Source organism: Beta vulgaris, chromosome 4 (assembly GCF_026745355.1).
Source record: "Beta vulgaris subsp. vulgaris cultivar EL10 chromosome 4, EL10.2, whole genome shotgun sequence".
In the NCBI taxonomy this organism is placed as follows: Eukaryota; Viridiplantae; Streptophyta; class Magnoliopsida; order Caryophyllales; family Amaranthaceae; genus Beta; species Beta vulgaris.
The window spans coordinates 60094202-60111545 of record NC_079205.1 but is presented as its reverse complement, the minus strand read 5'-3'; the positions used below and the strand labels follow the sequence as shown (position 1 = coordinate 60111545).

Below are 17344 nucleotides of genomic sequence, written 5' to 3'. Positions count from 1 at the left end.
CTTTTCCTTTGTTTTTTAGCCTAAAACTATCAAAAGTCCAAAAAAATTACATAAAACACGGGCCACCCCGCAGGAGGCACGAGCCCCACCCGCGGGCCTGGGCCGGGCCGTGAACAAAATTTGGAAAATTCATGACCGGTCCGCCATTCACGGGCTCGGCCCGTCATTTCCCCAAGACAGCGGACCGAGCACGTGAACAGGCCCGACCCATGCCCAGATCTAACTAATAGTTAGCAACTATATTATCCTTTTTAATTTAATTAATTTACTCACATCATTTTGAGGGAGAAAAGGAAACTGAAAAGATGGAGAGAAAAACTTAAAAATGAGAGAGAGAGAGAGATAACTAAAAAAGTGTAGAGAGAAATCTAAGGTGAATTATTATATTAAAAAGTGGACTGCATGGTGGAAAAGAGGAGAAAATAGATGGGGATGTTGCCAAAATAGAAAATGTAACAATGTGTAGATAAAATAGAAACGGTGTGTAGATTATTGCTAACAACTACTATTACTCTAATCCTACTTACTTGAACAATTTGACCATATACTTGCCATTGCACAAGCTTGGCCATTGATTCTGTAGTTGTTTATTGATAAAAAATGTGAAATGTTAATATGGTGAAAATATACATTAAGTAAAATCTTTGTACATATTATTTACTAGCATTTGTTTTTTATACTAATTAAAAATCACGGAATAATTGAAACATGTGAATAATGCAAAAGTCAAATGGTTGCAACTAATATTAGTAGAAGGTAATAATACTACAACAATTATTTTGCCATTTTAAAATGTCATCTTTATTAAAAAAAAACCTAATGTCTTCTATTGTTTGAGAAAACGGCAAAGTAATTCAAATAATAGCCAATTGCGATGAACTACTTGAGATTCATTAGGCATTGTTACAAAACTAGTAAAATAAAATAATATAAAGTACAAAAAATTGTTCCAATTGATATCTATGCTAGTACAACATTTAAAACTTTCATGATTTTAATAGTACCAAAAAATATAAGTACCAATTTACCTTACAATTTAGAACTCATTAAGGTCGATTCGACCTATTTTTTAAAAAACGTTCGAGTTTCTGCAGAATTTTTAGGCTCGTTTTTTTTTTTCGAGATGGGTTATGGACACCTCAAAACTTAATATCAAGTTTAAAATTTATTCTGACCCGATTAAAACTTGACAAATATGTATATTTTGATCGTAATAGTGAGTTTCAGGCATAAAAATTGATCCAACCTAACCCTACGGACCTTTACCTGATTTCCCAGGCTAAAACGCGACCCGACCTACCATACGATCACCTCTATTGCAACTAGGGGTATGGACTGGTGGATCAAATCTGTATTTTATTTTATTTTTTTTATATTTAGATTTATACATATTTATAATTAGATACATTAAAATTTAATAATTCTAACAACAATAATCTGTGATAAGTGCGTTTCTAACGCACTTTATGACCTTCTTTTGGCTTGTTTTAGCTCCCTTTTCCTCCTTTTCTTCCTTCTTTCTCCTCACTTTTCCCTTCTATTTCATTCACTTGATCATACTTGGTCATAGTGACATTTTGCTAGATTTTCGATATATTTCGATCGAATTTCTAGCACACATATGCTTTCACCATGTTTGTTCGTGTTTCTATTGCAGGTATTGCCCTCTTCGGGGCCGAGAAATGCGAGACATGGCACAAGGGGACGAGCTAGAGGCTGAAAGGTAGCCTGAGGTGCGCTTGGTATGCCCCGCCCACGATGGTGCGCCCGCACAAGCCACTGGTGCGCCCGCACCATCGACCAATTCTGGAGCACAAAACAGACTACATTGGTGCGCCCGCACAAAGCATAAGGTGCGCCCGCACCTATGTCTGGTGCGCCCGCACCAAACCGTGGTGCGCCCGCACATTCTACGAAGTAATTCAGGCTGAGGCGGGAGACTTAGGTGCACCCGCACCTTACATGTGGTGCGCCCGCACCATTTGACGAAGAGATTTCCACCTTGAGGCAGAAGACTCAGGTGCGCCCGCACCTGAGCAAGGTGCGCCCGCACCTGAGCAAGGTGCGCCCGCACCTCCTTTTGGTGCGCCCGCACCTCACGATCCGGAATGAAAAAAATCGATCATTAAACCCTCTTTTCGAGAGGAGTTGGGCTTACGCTTTATCTAGTTTTCACACAGTATTTTAGGGTTTTGTATTAGAGAGAAAAACTGGAGTTTTCATTGGTAATTGAGATTAGAGATCATAGTTTGTGATTCGATTTACATTCAAGGTACTTTTTATTCAATTCAATTCAAAGTTTTAGTTTTTATTTCATTCTCTTGGTGTTTGTTTATGTTCTCATATTATTTAAGATCTTCATTCTCTTAGTTTATGAATTGCGATTTTCATTAGTTTAATATTTCTTAATCATGTTTAGCCTTAGATTAGTCATAGATTTTATGTTTAATTGCTTAAACTCCATGATTAGTGAGTATTTCATATCTAGGGTTAGGGTGAAAGTATGAATTAGGGTTTTAAATATGTTGTTGATGTGATTGTGATGAATGGAGAAGTTTATGCATTGATCTTGGTGTTTTGAGACCTTAGGATAGATATTGATCACATTTATACTTTGGTATTTTGATTTCAAATGTTCTTAAATCGGATTTTGAACTCTTTTATCATCCCCAAGAATCAACTTAATTTCCATACCAAGATATTGGATGGAAATTAAGGGATCCTTCATTAGGGGTTTTCCAAACTTATCGAATCTCTTAATCAATTAACTAAAGACCATTCGAGAGAGGATTTAGTTGATAGATTAACGATTACTCTTGAGGACCATTCGAGAGAGGACTCAAGTATTTTAGAGGAGAACTAAACCTTGCATAATCGTCTTTGTTGCTTCACAATCGCATTAACAATCATCATCCGTTCTTATTCATACTAGTAGCCTTAACTCTAGTGTCTTTTATTTGATATTTAAACTCGTATTAGTTGCTTGTTCTTGTTATTAGTTAGTCTTAATTGATACCAAAATTCTTTCAAACCCCCAAAAACTTCTTCAATTAGGCAGTTTGACTTGTTAGACTTTAACCAATCCCTGTTTCCCTGTGGATCGACCCTTGACTTGCCCTTACTATTCTCTTAGTAATTGCTTGTTAGGACTACAAATATTGTTTGGAAAGCGGTTATTAGTGCCTTAACGACACACTAAAAACCTCTTATCAATCTGAAATTTAATAAAGAGTAGGTTTTTACCATTGAGAAAAGTCGATAGTTGGATGGTACCAGTGAGAATATCCCAATTATTTTTAACCTTTAAACTATTTTTCTTATTAAAAATACAAAAATTCCAGCCCACCGACACGGGCCAAAATTTCCCAGATTTGGACCGAATCGGAAACCAAAAATCTTGATTTTAGGTGAACTAAGGACCAGACCAAAATCTTCAGTACGATATGATCTGATCCAAATTCCGATCCGACCCTATCCTTTACACAACCCTAATTGCAACCTCATCAAATTGTTAGTGGATTCACATAGAACACTATATATAAAATTTAAAAGCAATCAAGCAAAGAATATTAACCAAAATGTTGACATAATACTAAATTAATTGAAACTTGAAGAATTATTAACATAGTGAGTAGTACGAAATATTTAATTATTTGACAGTCCGAAAAAACTTAAGGGTCCCTCAATCACGAAATCCCCCACTTTTCCGATAATCTATGTCTTCTTTATTTTCTTTCTCCTCCATCTTCCCTCCTTCCAACACCACCCACTGCTTCACCACACATTCCCCATTAAAGTCCTAATTCCATAATTTTATTTCTCAATCAAAACCCTCCTTTCTGGTTCTCAATTGGAGTTATGCAACAACAATTCATAATGTTAAGGAATTACAAATTTCGATCCGACTCTATCCTTTGCACACCCCTAATTACAACCTCACCAAATTGTTAGTGGATCCACATATAGCACTATAAAATTAAAAGCAAGCAAGCAAGCAAAGAATATTAACCAAAATATTGACATAACCAAAATGTTGACATAATACTAAATTAATTGAAACTTGAAGAATTATTAACATAATGAGCAATACGAAGTATTTAATTATTTGACGGTCTGAATAACTTAAGGATCCCTCAATCACGAAGTCTCAACGTACGGTCTGATATGATCCGAATTCCAATCCGACCCTATCCTTTGTACACCCCTAAAATTGCAACCTCACCAAATTGTTAGTGGATACATATACCGCACTATACAATTTAAAAGCAAGCAAGCAAGCAAAGAATATTAATCAAAATGTTGACATAACCAAAATGTTGACATATTACTAAATTAATTAGAACTTGAAGAATTAATAACATAATGAGTAGTACGAAGTATTTAATTTATTTGACTGTCCAAAAAACTTAAGGGTCCTCAATCAAGAAGTCCCCCAGTTTTCCGATAATCTATGTCCTCTTTAATTTTTCTCTCTCCTCCATCTTCCCTCCTTCCAACACCACCCCACTGCTTCACCACACATTCCCCATTAAAGCCCTCATTCCCTAATTTTATTTCCCATCAAAACCCTCGTTTCTTTGGTTCTCAATTCAAGTTACGCAACAACAATTCACAACGTTAATGAATTACTGCTGAATATAAGTTCAATTTTCAATTAACTTTTTTGGTGGGTAATCGAATCTTGCTGAAAATCGAATTAGGGGTTTTTTTTCCAATTAAATTTCGTAAAGAACTAACTTAAAAAAAGCTATGGGATTAGATGAATCCGATAATATTGACGATGGTGATGGTGGAGGTAAATCCTTGAGTTTATCCAACGTTTCCTGCTCAATTTGTCTCGAATTTGTCACCGATAATGGTGATAGATCTTGGGCTAAGCTTCAATGCGGTCACGAATTTCATCTGGGTATGTGTTTTTGTGAAGTAATTTGAGATCTGGGTTTTTTAGCTTTGCTTTTTTAGTTGCGTGTTTGATGCGAAATTGTGCTGAATTCCATGATTTTTTTTGTAAAGTATTTGTTTTGATGAATGATGATGCTACTTATTAATGTGAAAAATATTATTAGAGTTGAGCACATTTGTTAGGTTTTAGGAAATTGGTGGTTGGTGATGCATGATATGATCGGAGATTTAACGAAGTTGGATTGTTGAGAGCTGATAAGGATGATCACCCCATCAAAAATTTAGCTGGAAATTGTGCATGGATGGGATTATCTAGAAAAAAGGTAGTTACTGTTGTGACCAAAATATTTGAGCAAGAGAATATTCTGTTGGGTATTGATAACCTGTCTTGATTTAGCTCCCTGGGCTAGTCTGGCCTGCAAAGTCGTGGTTCGTATTAAGGTTATTGTCCTCTCCTCCCCGGCGTAGTAGTTCCACAATTACTATTGTGGTTGTTGCCAGAGGGAACCCCCAATTTCGAAAGGTTGATACCATGACTTCCTAGAGATTGGATTGCAGCAGAATTTTTGGAACCTTTTATAAACACCTTTTTGCGAGAAACAATCTTTTAAATTTTTTTTGGCGTTTTACAACCTTAACCAAAATTTATTTTGCGAGATCAGACCTCAAGGCTATTTTCCGACGTTTATTTTTTATCACAAGCGTTGGTCAAGGCATTGAACACCTTTAGGTGCGAGGATTGCATATAGAAAACGCATTGATCAAAGCCTGGAGACGAGAATCAATGCTGGAAAACAGCCTTGAGATCTGATCTCGCAAAAGAAAAAAATCAATTAAGGTTGTTAAATGCCAAGAGAGTTTTAAAAGTTTGTTTCTCACAAAAAAAATGCTTATAAAAGGTTGTTTCTTACAAATTTTCCTTTTTCTTAAAGATATGTTAGATCTTGTGACTTTTTGGAAATTTACCCTTACTCTTCAACGTGTGTTGATATGGGAGAGCGGCTCCCGCTTGTTCTGTTGCCACAATTTGGATAAGTATGCTCATCAGAATTCAGAATTACCACTTATATTGAGATTAGTAACTTGCCTATTCCATTTCTAGGGCTTGTTAGGTGTACAAGGTAACTTTTTGATTGGAAGTCTTAGAATATGCCATTGAGATTACCCCCTTCTTTTTTTTTGCCAAAACTTGACAGAGGTGGGTTAGGTTGATTTTTCTTCTTATTATGCCCTGTTTAGTTTACTTTTTCTTTTATTTTCAGTATATGTTGATGTAGCCGTGTCAAAAGGTGCCTATAAATTTCTTGTTTATAGGTACTAGATTTGATGGCATTTGCATCTCAAAGGCTGAAATGTGTGAGGAAATGGGTTGTTTTTAGTCTTTTAGTATGTCTCTTCTAAATCTAGGTACTAAACCCACTTTAAGGTTTCTACATACTTTGTTTAGGCTGCTAATGCCTGTCTTTATTTGCTTGTACATCTTGCAGTGTGCACTGTACTGCATTTATTGCTCATCATGACATTGCTAGATTTTTTTTCATGTCTGTAGAGTATAGAGTACATGCTATAGCATTTTAGCTTTTACAATCAACCCTAAGTGTCCTTTTCCTCTCGGCGTTTCAGCCCAGGGCTTAACTTATCTACATCGTCGAGCATCATAATTAGAAAACAAGAGTGCAGCTGGCCTAAAGATTAATCAAGATTTTTGTGTGTGAACTTATCAAAACCTTCTTCGAGAATAGATGCAGAGAAATCTTTGCATGCACCGCTTCATGTGCCTAAATTTGAGTGTATACATGTCTTTAGCATATTACCATATCATATAACCAATAACGTACCTCGGCATGAACTTATTCAACGAGTATCTCCTTTTTTAATTGTAAACCTGGATTGTGCAGTTGACACTTGATTGCGAAATGCCAATATTCTATTTATGAAAACCTTTTTGGAAGCGTCACTGACTCACTAACCACTTCTCACTACACCCTTTCAACTTAATTGCTGTTTTCCTCACCTTGCTTCTTAAGATCCACTTAATTTGTCTAGAGGGATCTCCTTTTTATTTCTTTCTTGATAGGTATTACTAGTTATGTCACCTTTTATCACTTTATCTAAACCCAAGTTACCTCTTAAGTTTTGTCACAACTATTCAGCTTCATATATATTAATAAAATGAGAAGGGAGAGGAGGATTCATGTCATGTGCTTTCATTTTAAAACTAAGTATGCAGCTTTTCTGAATAGGATGTGCAACTTTTATGAACTAAGTAACACATGCTTTTTTCTAAAACTGAGCCTGCACATTTTTATTCACGGGGTTTTGTTTTTATTTTCTTGTTTATTAAATATACATTGAATCCAAAAGAATCAATTGCACATGTAGTTAGAAAATAATGTATATTCCTTTGAAACGGTTAGTTCCTCTGCTTTTCTTTTGACATTCAAGTAATTCATAAATAAACTTGTTATCCAATGGAGAGAAGGTTTAGCAAGCCAACATACATTCAAGCAACATTTAGCGGAGACACATGCCTTTTGTGCTTTGATTTTATAACAAGGAATCACAGATTTCATTTAGGTTAATATTTAATCCATACAAATAAAGGTTGATGGAATGAACTACTAAGTACTAATTACTCATTTCTTCATTAATATGATTTTACCATGCTATGCTACTAGCATGATGAGTTGATGACAGCTAGACCTTCCGATGAGAAATGCAGGATTCAGCGCCATGATCTACACCATATGTTGACTTCATTGTTTGGAACTCCGCATGAGGTCACCGAGGCAATTTGGGGTTTAGTGCCATGGTCCTACTATCAGTCAACCTCATTGCTTTGTAGATGTGCCTAAAGAAGGCGAAGGTGACAAGTTAGAACTTTGGAGAGAGATCCTAGTGTCGAAGTATTTCAAGTTCAATACAACTATGACGAAGTATTTGAAACATAAATTTGTAGGAAGCAAGGGTGGCTTTAATGGAATAGGTTTTTCAGGAGTTTTATGCAATAAGAAAAACCCAACCAAACTCAAGGGAATTTCCATCAATGGTATTTAGGTCAGCAATGCAGAACGAGACAAAGTGTTGACACTTGGCAATTAAGAAATCTCAAGCTAAGAAAAGATGAGGATGTTCTATTAGTTTGCAGCCAGTTAGAAGAGATAAAATAAGGAACTTAGTGATAAGAGATAGGGTTGGTTGTAAGTATTGATGGGAAGATGTGGGGAATAAGACCTGCGATGTTTGGGGTTAGGATTTATTATGAGGAAGCATCATGTTGCTCCTGTTAGGAGATATGAATGGATTGTCCTAAGGGGCTGTATGAGAAGAGGAGGTAGACTGAAGAAGAGTTGAGATGAGGATATGAGGTAGTGAAAGATCTCCTTCTTTCTCCTTTACCCTTTTGATTAGATATTTTGTACGAGTATCTGAGCTTTTTTCTGAGCTTTTTTCTCCTCCTTCAATTTCATTACCTGTTTAGTGTTTTATTTTTTTATGACCGCCAGCACTACTATTATTACTTATTAGTAGTTTTTATTGGTATTTTCTGCATTTGTCGGCCAATTATGATATTTTATTATTTTATCTATATCTTCAATTTTTAATTTTTTTCCCCTTTTCTTTCATTTATCTATGATACTTTATGAATTTTAACTTAACACTCTTACTACGCACTCCCAAAAATAGAAGGTATGGGTCCCTCATAAAAAGTTATGGTAATGGTTTATGAGTTATGACTATTTAGAACTTAGAAGTAAGGTTATGCAGCTCTAGAATTCTCTAGGCTAACTTTGGTAGGATTAAGATTGGATAGTTGACTTGAGTTTGCTTGTCTTCATGTTAATGGTTCTACTCGGTAGATTAGATATCATCCTCATGGATAGGTAAGATAGGATTGGTGAAAGAGTGTATCATAAAAAATGTGCAGTGGATGAAGTAGACTCAGAATTAAGCCTCCCCATCTTGGACCTGCTAATTGGGCTCTGTTCTCTTTGATGAATGCTTCAGTGAAGCCAGGTGTCTCTCCTCTTTAGTGTCTGAAAAGGAAATGTATTGGTAATACTTATCCTACGCATCTACCAGATGGATTATATAGGATTTTGATGAAAACATACAACATACATCTGGTGAGAAAGCTTTTCAAACGGAGATGAGAAACTGATAAAATCTTGCCATGGGTAATTGTTTATGCTCCGTTCCGGCAAGGAGCCAGATTCCTCTGTTGTGCATTATCTTGTGAGAACTGAGATTGATTTATGTCTGAATTTGGATTATCACTGCCTTCTATGATGGTATATTGTACCCTTCATGTCGCTGATGCTTGGTTGAAGATGATCAGTTAGTGGAGAGTTGGATAGCAATGTTTTTTGTTGATATTTTGTTGTCTTAGAAAGAAACCAAGTGGCTTTTTTCCAGAAGTAGATTAGATTACGAAGCTCACTTGCATGGCAAGCTTAGAGCAGCATCTTCACATGGCTGCAAATTGGGGCTCAGCTCAGCCATGTTAATTAGATGCATTATATGACTTCCTCTCAATAATATTATTTTTTGTATTGAGATGAGCTTTTGGTGTCTATTAGAGCTGTTTGATCAAGGAATTGCTGTGGAAGATTGCAGAGCACCTAAATTTCTTTTCTATGCCTTCTTTAGGGGTAATATTTGAAGAAGTAACACTTATTATATTTCTTCAATTTTGAGTTGATGTTGGAGCTTTTTAGTGCCAGAAATGTGGAAAAGTAGATTTTGCATGAATTACTTCATTCATTGCTGTATCCTTTGTTCTATTCGCTTTTCTGATGCCTGATAATATTTGTTCCTCTACTTATAAGTCATGGTGCTCTACAGATTGCATTGGTTCTGCTTTCAATATCAAGGGAGCAATGCAATGCCCGAACTGTCGGAAGATTGAGAAAGGCCAATGGCTTTATGCCACTGGTTGTCGTTCATTTACGGATATTATGGATGAGTGGAACCACGATGAGGATCTTTATGACCTAAGCTACTCTGAGATGGTAATATATACTTCTATGGGCTCTGTTTGGCAATACTAGCTGAAAATAAATTGAAACTGATAAGATAAAACTGAAACTAATAAGGTGCTAGAACTGGTAATGTAGCTGATTGGTTTAGGCTATGTTTGGCAACACTGGCTGAAATGGAGCTGAAACTGATAAGGTGGGTGAAATTGACTAGGTAGCAGATGAAACTGTTAAGGTGCTGAAACTGATAAGTTAGCTGATTGCATAACCTGTTTGGTAAAATTATTTATGACTTTAGCTGAAATATCCTTTTAAACTTAAAAAGAAAAAAAAGAAAATATTTTTTTAAGTTTAAAATGATAAAAAAAAAATAATAAAAAAAATTCAGCACCTGATCTCAGACGCTATATTTTACTCCAACTCAATTACAGTCAAATTTTGGACTTAAATTTTATTTAAGTTTCTCCACCATACACCACTAATCATATAAGGTGACTTAAAATTGTAGCACCTTATCATTTAAATCATTTGAAATGCTTCCCCAAATAGAGCCTTAATTGTTTGGCAAAAGTAGTTGCTTAAGGCTCTGTTTGGGGAAGCATTTCAGATGACTTAAACGATAAGGTGCTACAATTTTAAGTCACCTTATATGATTAGGTGTTTGGTGGAGGAATTTAAATAAAATTTAAGTCTAAAATTTGACTGAAATTGAGTTGGAGTAAAATATAGCGTCTGAGATCAGGTCCTGAATTTTTTTTATTTTCTTTTTATCTTTTTAAGCCTAAAAAGATATTTTCTTTTTATCTTTTTAAGTTTAAAAAGATATTTCAGCTACAGTCATAAATAATTTTACCAACCAGATTATGCAATCAGCTAGCTTATTAGTTTCAGCACCTTAACAATTTCAGCTACTACCTAATCTGTTTCAGCCACCTTATCAGTTTTAGCTCCATTTCAGCCAGTGTTGCCAAACATAGCCTAAATTGATAATTATTTTGGCAAATTTAGTTGCTATCAAAATTTTAGAAGATTTCAGACTTTTAGTCACCTGATTTGGAAAAGGTAAAACTATTAACTTATTGTTTAAGTCATTTTAATCACTTGAAATTTTATTTTAGGTACTCCCCGAATACTACTAATCATTTTAGCACCTAAAACATGTTAGCAACTCATCATTTAGGGTAGCTAAAATGCTTCCCCGAACAAAGCCATTTTAATCAATCAAAGACTTTTTAACAAAGTCATAATCATGGTTTGAAGTTTCTGTTTATTTGTTTTTACGAGCTACTCAATTATGTTCCTGTATCTTATTCCAACTTGAGTTGAGTTTGGTTCATTTATCCTGAACACCACTCTGGTATGTTCATACTTCATACACATCAATACTAGCTAAGTTATTTGGCTTTCTCATGTGCATGGAAAACATATCTTTATGGCTGGTGCCTGGCTGATTGTATCTGTAATTTGGTGAACCAGATCTTGCCAATGCATTAGAATTAATTCTTAAAAAAGTTCCGTGATTATCCTTCAGTCTTGGCTCTAATGTCTAATCACTTCTTCCTCCTCCTTCCAAAATTGGAAGAAATAGTAGAGAGCAGGGAGGAACCAGACTATAACCAACTGAGTCTACATTTCACTAGGTCTACTCTGGAGTGTTTTTGATCTATGAGCGACTGTATTATGATTTTCTTCTGGTATATTTTCTTGAGAGTTTCGTAGTTTTCAATGCAATATATTCATTTCACTTGGTTGAAGTAGTATATATTGCATAATTGGTGATTGTTTATTGCTTGAGAACTCTTATTGTCTTTGCTTCTATGAAGCTGGCCTGCTTTCCTTGTTGTGCGTCACTTGATGTCCCTCTTCTAACTACAATTTGCTAGGAATTTTAAATCTTAGCAATGGAAATTGATAAGATATTCACACGTAATTATCAGCTTAATAGTTGTATTGAATTCATCAATGCAATCTCTCAAATACAACCTCTAACATTGAAGATAATGCAATCTTTCAAATACAACCCCTTACATTCGAGAGGTTAAGTATTTTGTAGCCTGCTTTTCTGATTGATAGTGTCGATATACATCAGCCTTTATTTATTACATTAATCTATTTGTCTCTCTCTGTTAACTTGCCCCTACTAGCTCATCAACTATTTTTTTGTAAATGTCAAAATATTGTTCCAGCTCAGAGTCTCTTAACTAACTGGTGTGTTAAGTTACTTCTTTACCCTTCCTATGCTGCTGCTTCTTCTTCCTAGCATACGTGTGTAAGAGTGGGGGTGTAGGTGCGGTCTTAGCAGTATGCTTGTGTGCACATAGATTTGTCAACTGTGGTACTGTGGCAAAATTAGTTCAGATGTTTCAGAAATGAATGCTTTGAGAAGTTTCGTTTTTGCATGTCTGTGTTAAAGGGGAATACTTTGACAATTTGGTTATATATATACAGCACTTAAATTGTGGTTTCATGAAAATTTTTCTTATCGACATTTATATGATAAGTAATGAGTTAGAATATAAGATATATCCAAGCATGCATATATTTGTAGGATTATGGGAGAACCACAAGAGCCAACATGAGGTGTAGGAATATTCCATACGAATGAGTGATCACCAAAATTTTTGTGTGTCCTCAATGGCATAGTTGAAAATTTACAGATCTTTTTTAAATTAGAGCAGAGTGAGTTTAGAGGTGGATTGTGCACTCTCACCATCTAGATTCCCCTCTATATCCCTCTTATATTGAGTATGAGTTTTGGCCTTGTGCTTCATCTCCATTTCATTTCATCAGTAGTAATCATATATAGCCTGGATTCTCAGCCACTTACTGTCTTCTCTTTAATTTCCTCCAGTTACTAATTTACTTCTTACCTTATGTCTCTTCATAAAAACAATGAGTAGATATAAGTAACGTAACCACCTTGAATTTTTTGCCTTGTTCAAAGTTTCTGCAATGATACACCAACTGTCTCCTCCTCCTCCCTCCCCCGGTCTTTCAGTAGATGGTGACACTTTTCTCTCGGCTTCGGTGGCCATCACGAAGATGGGTGTAAAATAGCTTAATCAAAGGCCATGGATATCAAGCAGGATGGTGAAGTGGGGAGGCAGTAAAGGCCCCATGTAAATAGAGAGAGGAACGTAGTAGATCTGGGTATGGACAGGGTAGCCCAGTGGGCTTAAGATATTGGGTCAAGTTAAAAGTTGAAAGGGTTCTTGGACTCTTCAAGGAACTCTTAATGGAATCTGTAAAACCCTAACAATGGGTTATCCAGACATGCATCGAAAGGGACTAGGAAACTGCACTTTTTTACACGTGAATTGTGATTGCATAAATGTTCATATGCTGACGCACCAGCTCAGTTGTGAAGTTTGATCCGTCAATCACCAGAAAATGTTGGATGCTCTCTTTGCTGATAAATATCAATCTTGTATTCAATCTTAGCAAAATTCAGTACAGACTTCATACTTCAGTCAAGTACAGGAACTGTTATTAAGTACTTGCTTTACGTCTTCCTCTATATCTTATCTTGATAGAGGAACAGGATAAGAGGTGCTTCATTGGTTTTTGGAAGGATTATTTATGGCTAATTCTTCCCCCCTCTCCTTCAAAATCTGAAAAAAGGTACAACAGGTCTGCAATTTTGGTGCTGAACTATTGTGCCTCCTTACTGAAGGTCCCATAGTGGGAGTGACGAGTGAGGCATTTTGGGACAGAATGCTCTTTGTTGGATCTTTGAAAGCTGCTGAATGTTGTGGGCGTATATAGTTATATACATTCTTATTTGTTCTTTGCTGTCACATACTTCATAGTTTCTGTGAATTTAGGCCAATGTATTTGGGTGTGGAAATTGAGTCTTTTTTAGTCCACCTCAGGGGTGTTAAAGTTCTATATACAATTGCTTCTTTGCTTGTCGTGAATAACTTGCATTTCTCTTTATGTTCCTTAAAGTGCCATTATTATAAGCCGGGGGATGTTGAGGATGCATGTTTGTGTGTGTGTCTTCATGAGCTTTTATGGAATTATGACGTTCTTCGTTGCACCCTTGAAGAAGGTTTTCTGTATTCCTTCTGTTTCTTCTGCAAAATTTTAGTTTCAACTGGTGATCTCTCCATAATATACTGAAACAATTTATCTGTGGCTATTTTGATATTGAAACTTGAATATCTGATTAATCTGCTATCTGAAATACTCACTATGATTTTTATTTTATTCTTTTGCAGTTTGGAGTTCAATGGTGTCCATTGCCTGCGTTTTCACGGATTCCCTCTTATGAGTAAGCATAGTTTCACATATTAGGTTTTGCTTTTATTTGATGTGTCCTAGATTTCTGAATTGTAAAGGTCATGTGGTTTATTTTTATTTTTTCTTCTTAATTTGTCTCTGTGTTCAAACTTCTTCCCCAACCTTGCTTGCAATTATACAAATATGTAGGTAGTGCTACTTATCAAGCTTGAGTCGTGCTTGCTAAATAGCAGCTATAGCTTATGATTAGTGACCAGTTTTGCAGGTTGGTTTACTAGCATACCCCTTGCCCTTTCGGGAAAAGAGGGCTCACCTCTTGGAACAATCACCTTCTACCTATGAACTGGACTAGTTCTGGTTGGTTTTCAGGTGTTCAGGTTGGGTTGCTTAGCTGTGACAGGAATTCGCATATGAAGACGTCAATTTTCGTATTATCACCCAAAAGATGATTCGAATCGTAGTTTTGCTGTGTACAATACCCAGATTCTCTATTCTATTTCAAACTACTAGTGCCGTGTCCATGTTATACTCAGTTTTCCTATGAATCTTGGACACTTCATAGTGAAACAGACAATTGCCTAACAGTTGCTAGTGTGTTTAAATCCCCTATGAACTTTACATGTATCTTTCCTTTTGACCAGGGATCTTTTCTTTGTATCTTTCTTGATAATGGCTCTTGATTGAGCTTTTCAATTTTTCTATTGCTAATCTCTGATTACTTCCTGACAAGTGATTTTTCCTATCATTGCAGGGAAGGGGAATTCCCATCTACTGCATGTAAGTTCTGTTATTATTGGTCATATGGTTGTACAATATATCTGTTGGCTCATGGTATATATTTCTTGTGCTTTTGCAGATCATGATTTTTTGGGTCAACAGGCTGTCTTTGCTGAACATACGGCGGTTTCATCTTCTACACATCAATGCCCCTATGTGGCATATTATGGACCAGTTCATTCCTCATCGTCAAATTCTGTTGGAAGTGTGTCTGATGGCTCTAATTTTAGCAACCGCTGGGGTGGTCCATCCGGACCCAGTGAAATCCCATCTTCCTACACCTTTGCTGCCATGGACCCCCATTATCACGGTTGGGAGCATCATTCCGTGAGCTTCTCCGCTAATGGAAATCGATTGGGTGGTTCTGATCAACCTCCGGTTCCATATTTGACCCCAAGATCCTCTAGAGTCAATTCTGATTTACCAAGATTAGGGTCATTTGTCCATCCTTTTGTCATTAGTCACAGGTATGTGTTCATAGCCATGCCAATGCTCTTACTATCTGTCTTTTTTGCTTTAGGTTTATATCTTCAAGCCGTCCATTCTCACTCTTAGGGCCTTGATGGGGTTGGTCCTGCGGGTAAAGAATATACACCTTTTGTCCTACATTAGTTTGAAGCTCGAACACCTATCAGAGCACATAGTTATAGAACTTATAGGAGATAAGCGTGGATTATCAGTTTATCACTTAAAATTCAATGGAAAAATCAATATTGGAGATAGCGTGGCTGTGTGGGACCTAAAAAGTAGAAGTGGTGGTCCAAAGAAGTTAGAGAAAATAGTGGACCTTTTCCAAATTGGAAGAGTTCAAAAAAATTTACAGTGGCTCCTGAATATAGCCAACTTGCTAGTGATGTGGAAAAAATAGGATTTTGGAAGAGCTGCTCTGAGATATAGGTAGAACTTCCTATTGAAAGGTTATTATAGGGTCGGTTGCGCACAGGCTTGTGCAGGTTCAATAACTGGGCATTAGGATCTGCAGTTCAAGTTGTGTTCTGGCATTATAGAGTTAGTTCCTACTTGAAATTTGTTTTATCCTTGATTGTTTTGTGTTTAAAGAAGGTTAATATTTTATATGGAGTTTCCTCCCTGTGCACTCTCTTTCCCTATTTCTGTATTGCGCAATGGACATGTTCTCTCCGCCCTCTTTCAGGGGTCAATATCAGTTACAGTATGAGGTGGCCATTGTGTCTTGAGAACTTTTCAGGCAATATGGTACAATTTTTTTGATTCCTTGTGTATTTAATATGTGTATATCGCATCACCTCTCCCCTTTTGTTGGTTAAACACTATTGCTGTTGAATTATAGCCTTGGTGGATGGAGGTCCATGTTACAGGAATTGCCATAACTGATGGAGTTTGATTGTATTCTGTAACTGATGGATAGTTTATTTTCATCGTGAATATGTGATCATGATCATCTTAGACTGCCAATTCTGTGTTTCATCTACATCTGTCTTCTTTTCATTTAATGCCATCTACTGTATAATCTTTATTATCACAGTTCTGGCGGTAGGGTTGGAAGTTCAGTCACCTCGTCAATGATTCCACCTTATCCAGGTAGTGCTGCTCGTGCTCGTGATCGCGTACAAGCTCTTCAGGCATACTTCCAGCCTCCCAGCACTTCTCCACCTATGCGTGCACCCATCATGTCCAATTCAAGAAGATCTGGTGGTCATCGGGGCTTACCACAAGGGCCCCCACAGCCCTCATCATCTGATCAAACAGCCGGTGGCTTCTATGTGTTTCCATCAAATACTTCCACTCGGAGCTTTCCTGAGGCAGAGAATCCAATATCTAATAGATACCATGGGTGGGAAAGAGACCATTTGGGTTCTTTCCCATTAAGTCAGGGTGATAGAGATTCCAGCTGGCTTTCCCATCAAGTTATTGGCGGGTCCAGCGGTTCCCGCCAACGGCATGGATCTGAAAGGATGCTATCACAAAACCGGTCATGAACACAACCCTTTGTCTATCTTTTTTTTTTCGTATTTTGGGTGAAAGCGGAAAAAAACATATTGCCAAATATTACAACTGCGGAAACCAAAGAAGTATGTAATGTGTGAAACGATGCACAATGGTTTTTAATTGGTGTTTCGCTAGGACAAGCGAGACTCTTAGATGCTATTGAGTCATGAGTGGGTCCCGAAATGGTCGTATCTGGCAGTGGCTTCATTGCCTTTGAGCATAAGAAAATTAAGACATCGAATTTTGGATGGGCTACGGTTTGTGGTGAAGTGTCTTATGCCTTGGAAGTGAATTGGAGTTTTTTTGCTAGAATGGCAAAGGGTTTGTAAGAATGGGGGAATTGGATTATGTTGCCTTAACTTTATCGGTTTATCCCCGTGTATTTGTGCTGTTTTGCACACCGTGTATTTGTGCTATTTTGCACCCCGTATATTTGTGCTATTTTGTATGAAAATATGTAAAAGAAGTTTTGAACA

General features: G+C 36.6%; 1 protein-coding gene across 2 annotated transcripts; it reads left to right on the top strand.

The window, feature by feature from the left end:
- The first annotated feature begins 4388 nt into the window (after nucleotides 1–4388).
- Nucleotides 4389–17344, top strand: LOC104890319 (hypothetical protein). Of its 2 annotated transcripts, none has more exons than XM_010675756.4 (6): nucleotides 4389–4906; nucleotides 9748–9914; nucleotides 14102–14154; nucleotides 14875–14900; nucleotides 14980–15367; nucleotides 16405–17344. In XM_010675756.4, the coding sequence occupies exons 1-6, from the start codon at nucleotides 4750–4752 to the stop codon at nucleotides 16856–16858; spliced, it is 1245 nt and encodes a 414-aa protein (XP_010674058.2). In that variant the 5' UTR covers nucleotides 4389–4749; the 3' UTR covers nucleotides 16859–17344. The 2 variants fall into 2 exon arrangements, with proteins under 2 accessions (XP_010674058.2, XP_048499506.1); XM_048643549.2 differs by lacking the exon at nucleotides 4389–4906 and adding an exon at nucleotides 7680–8270.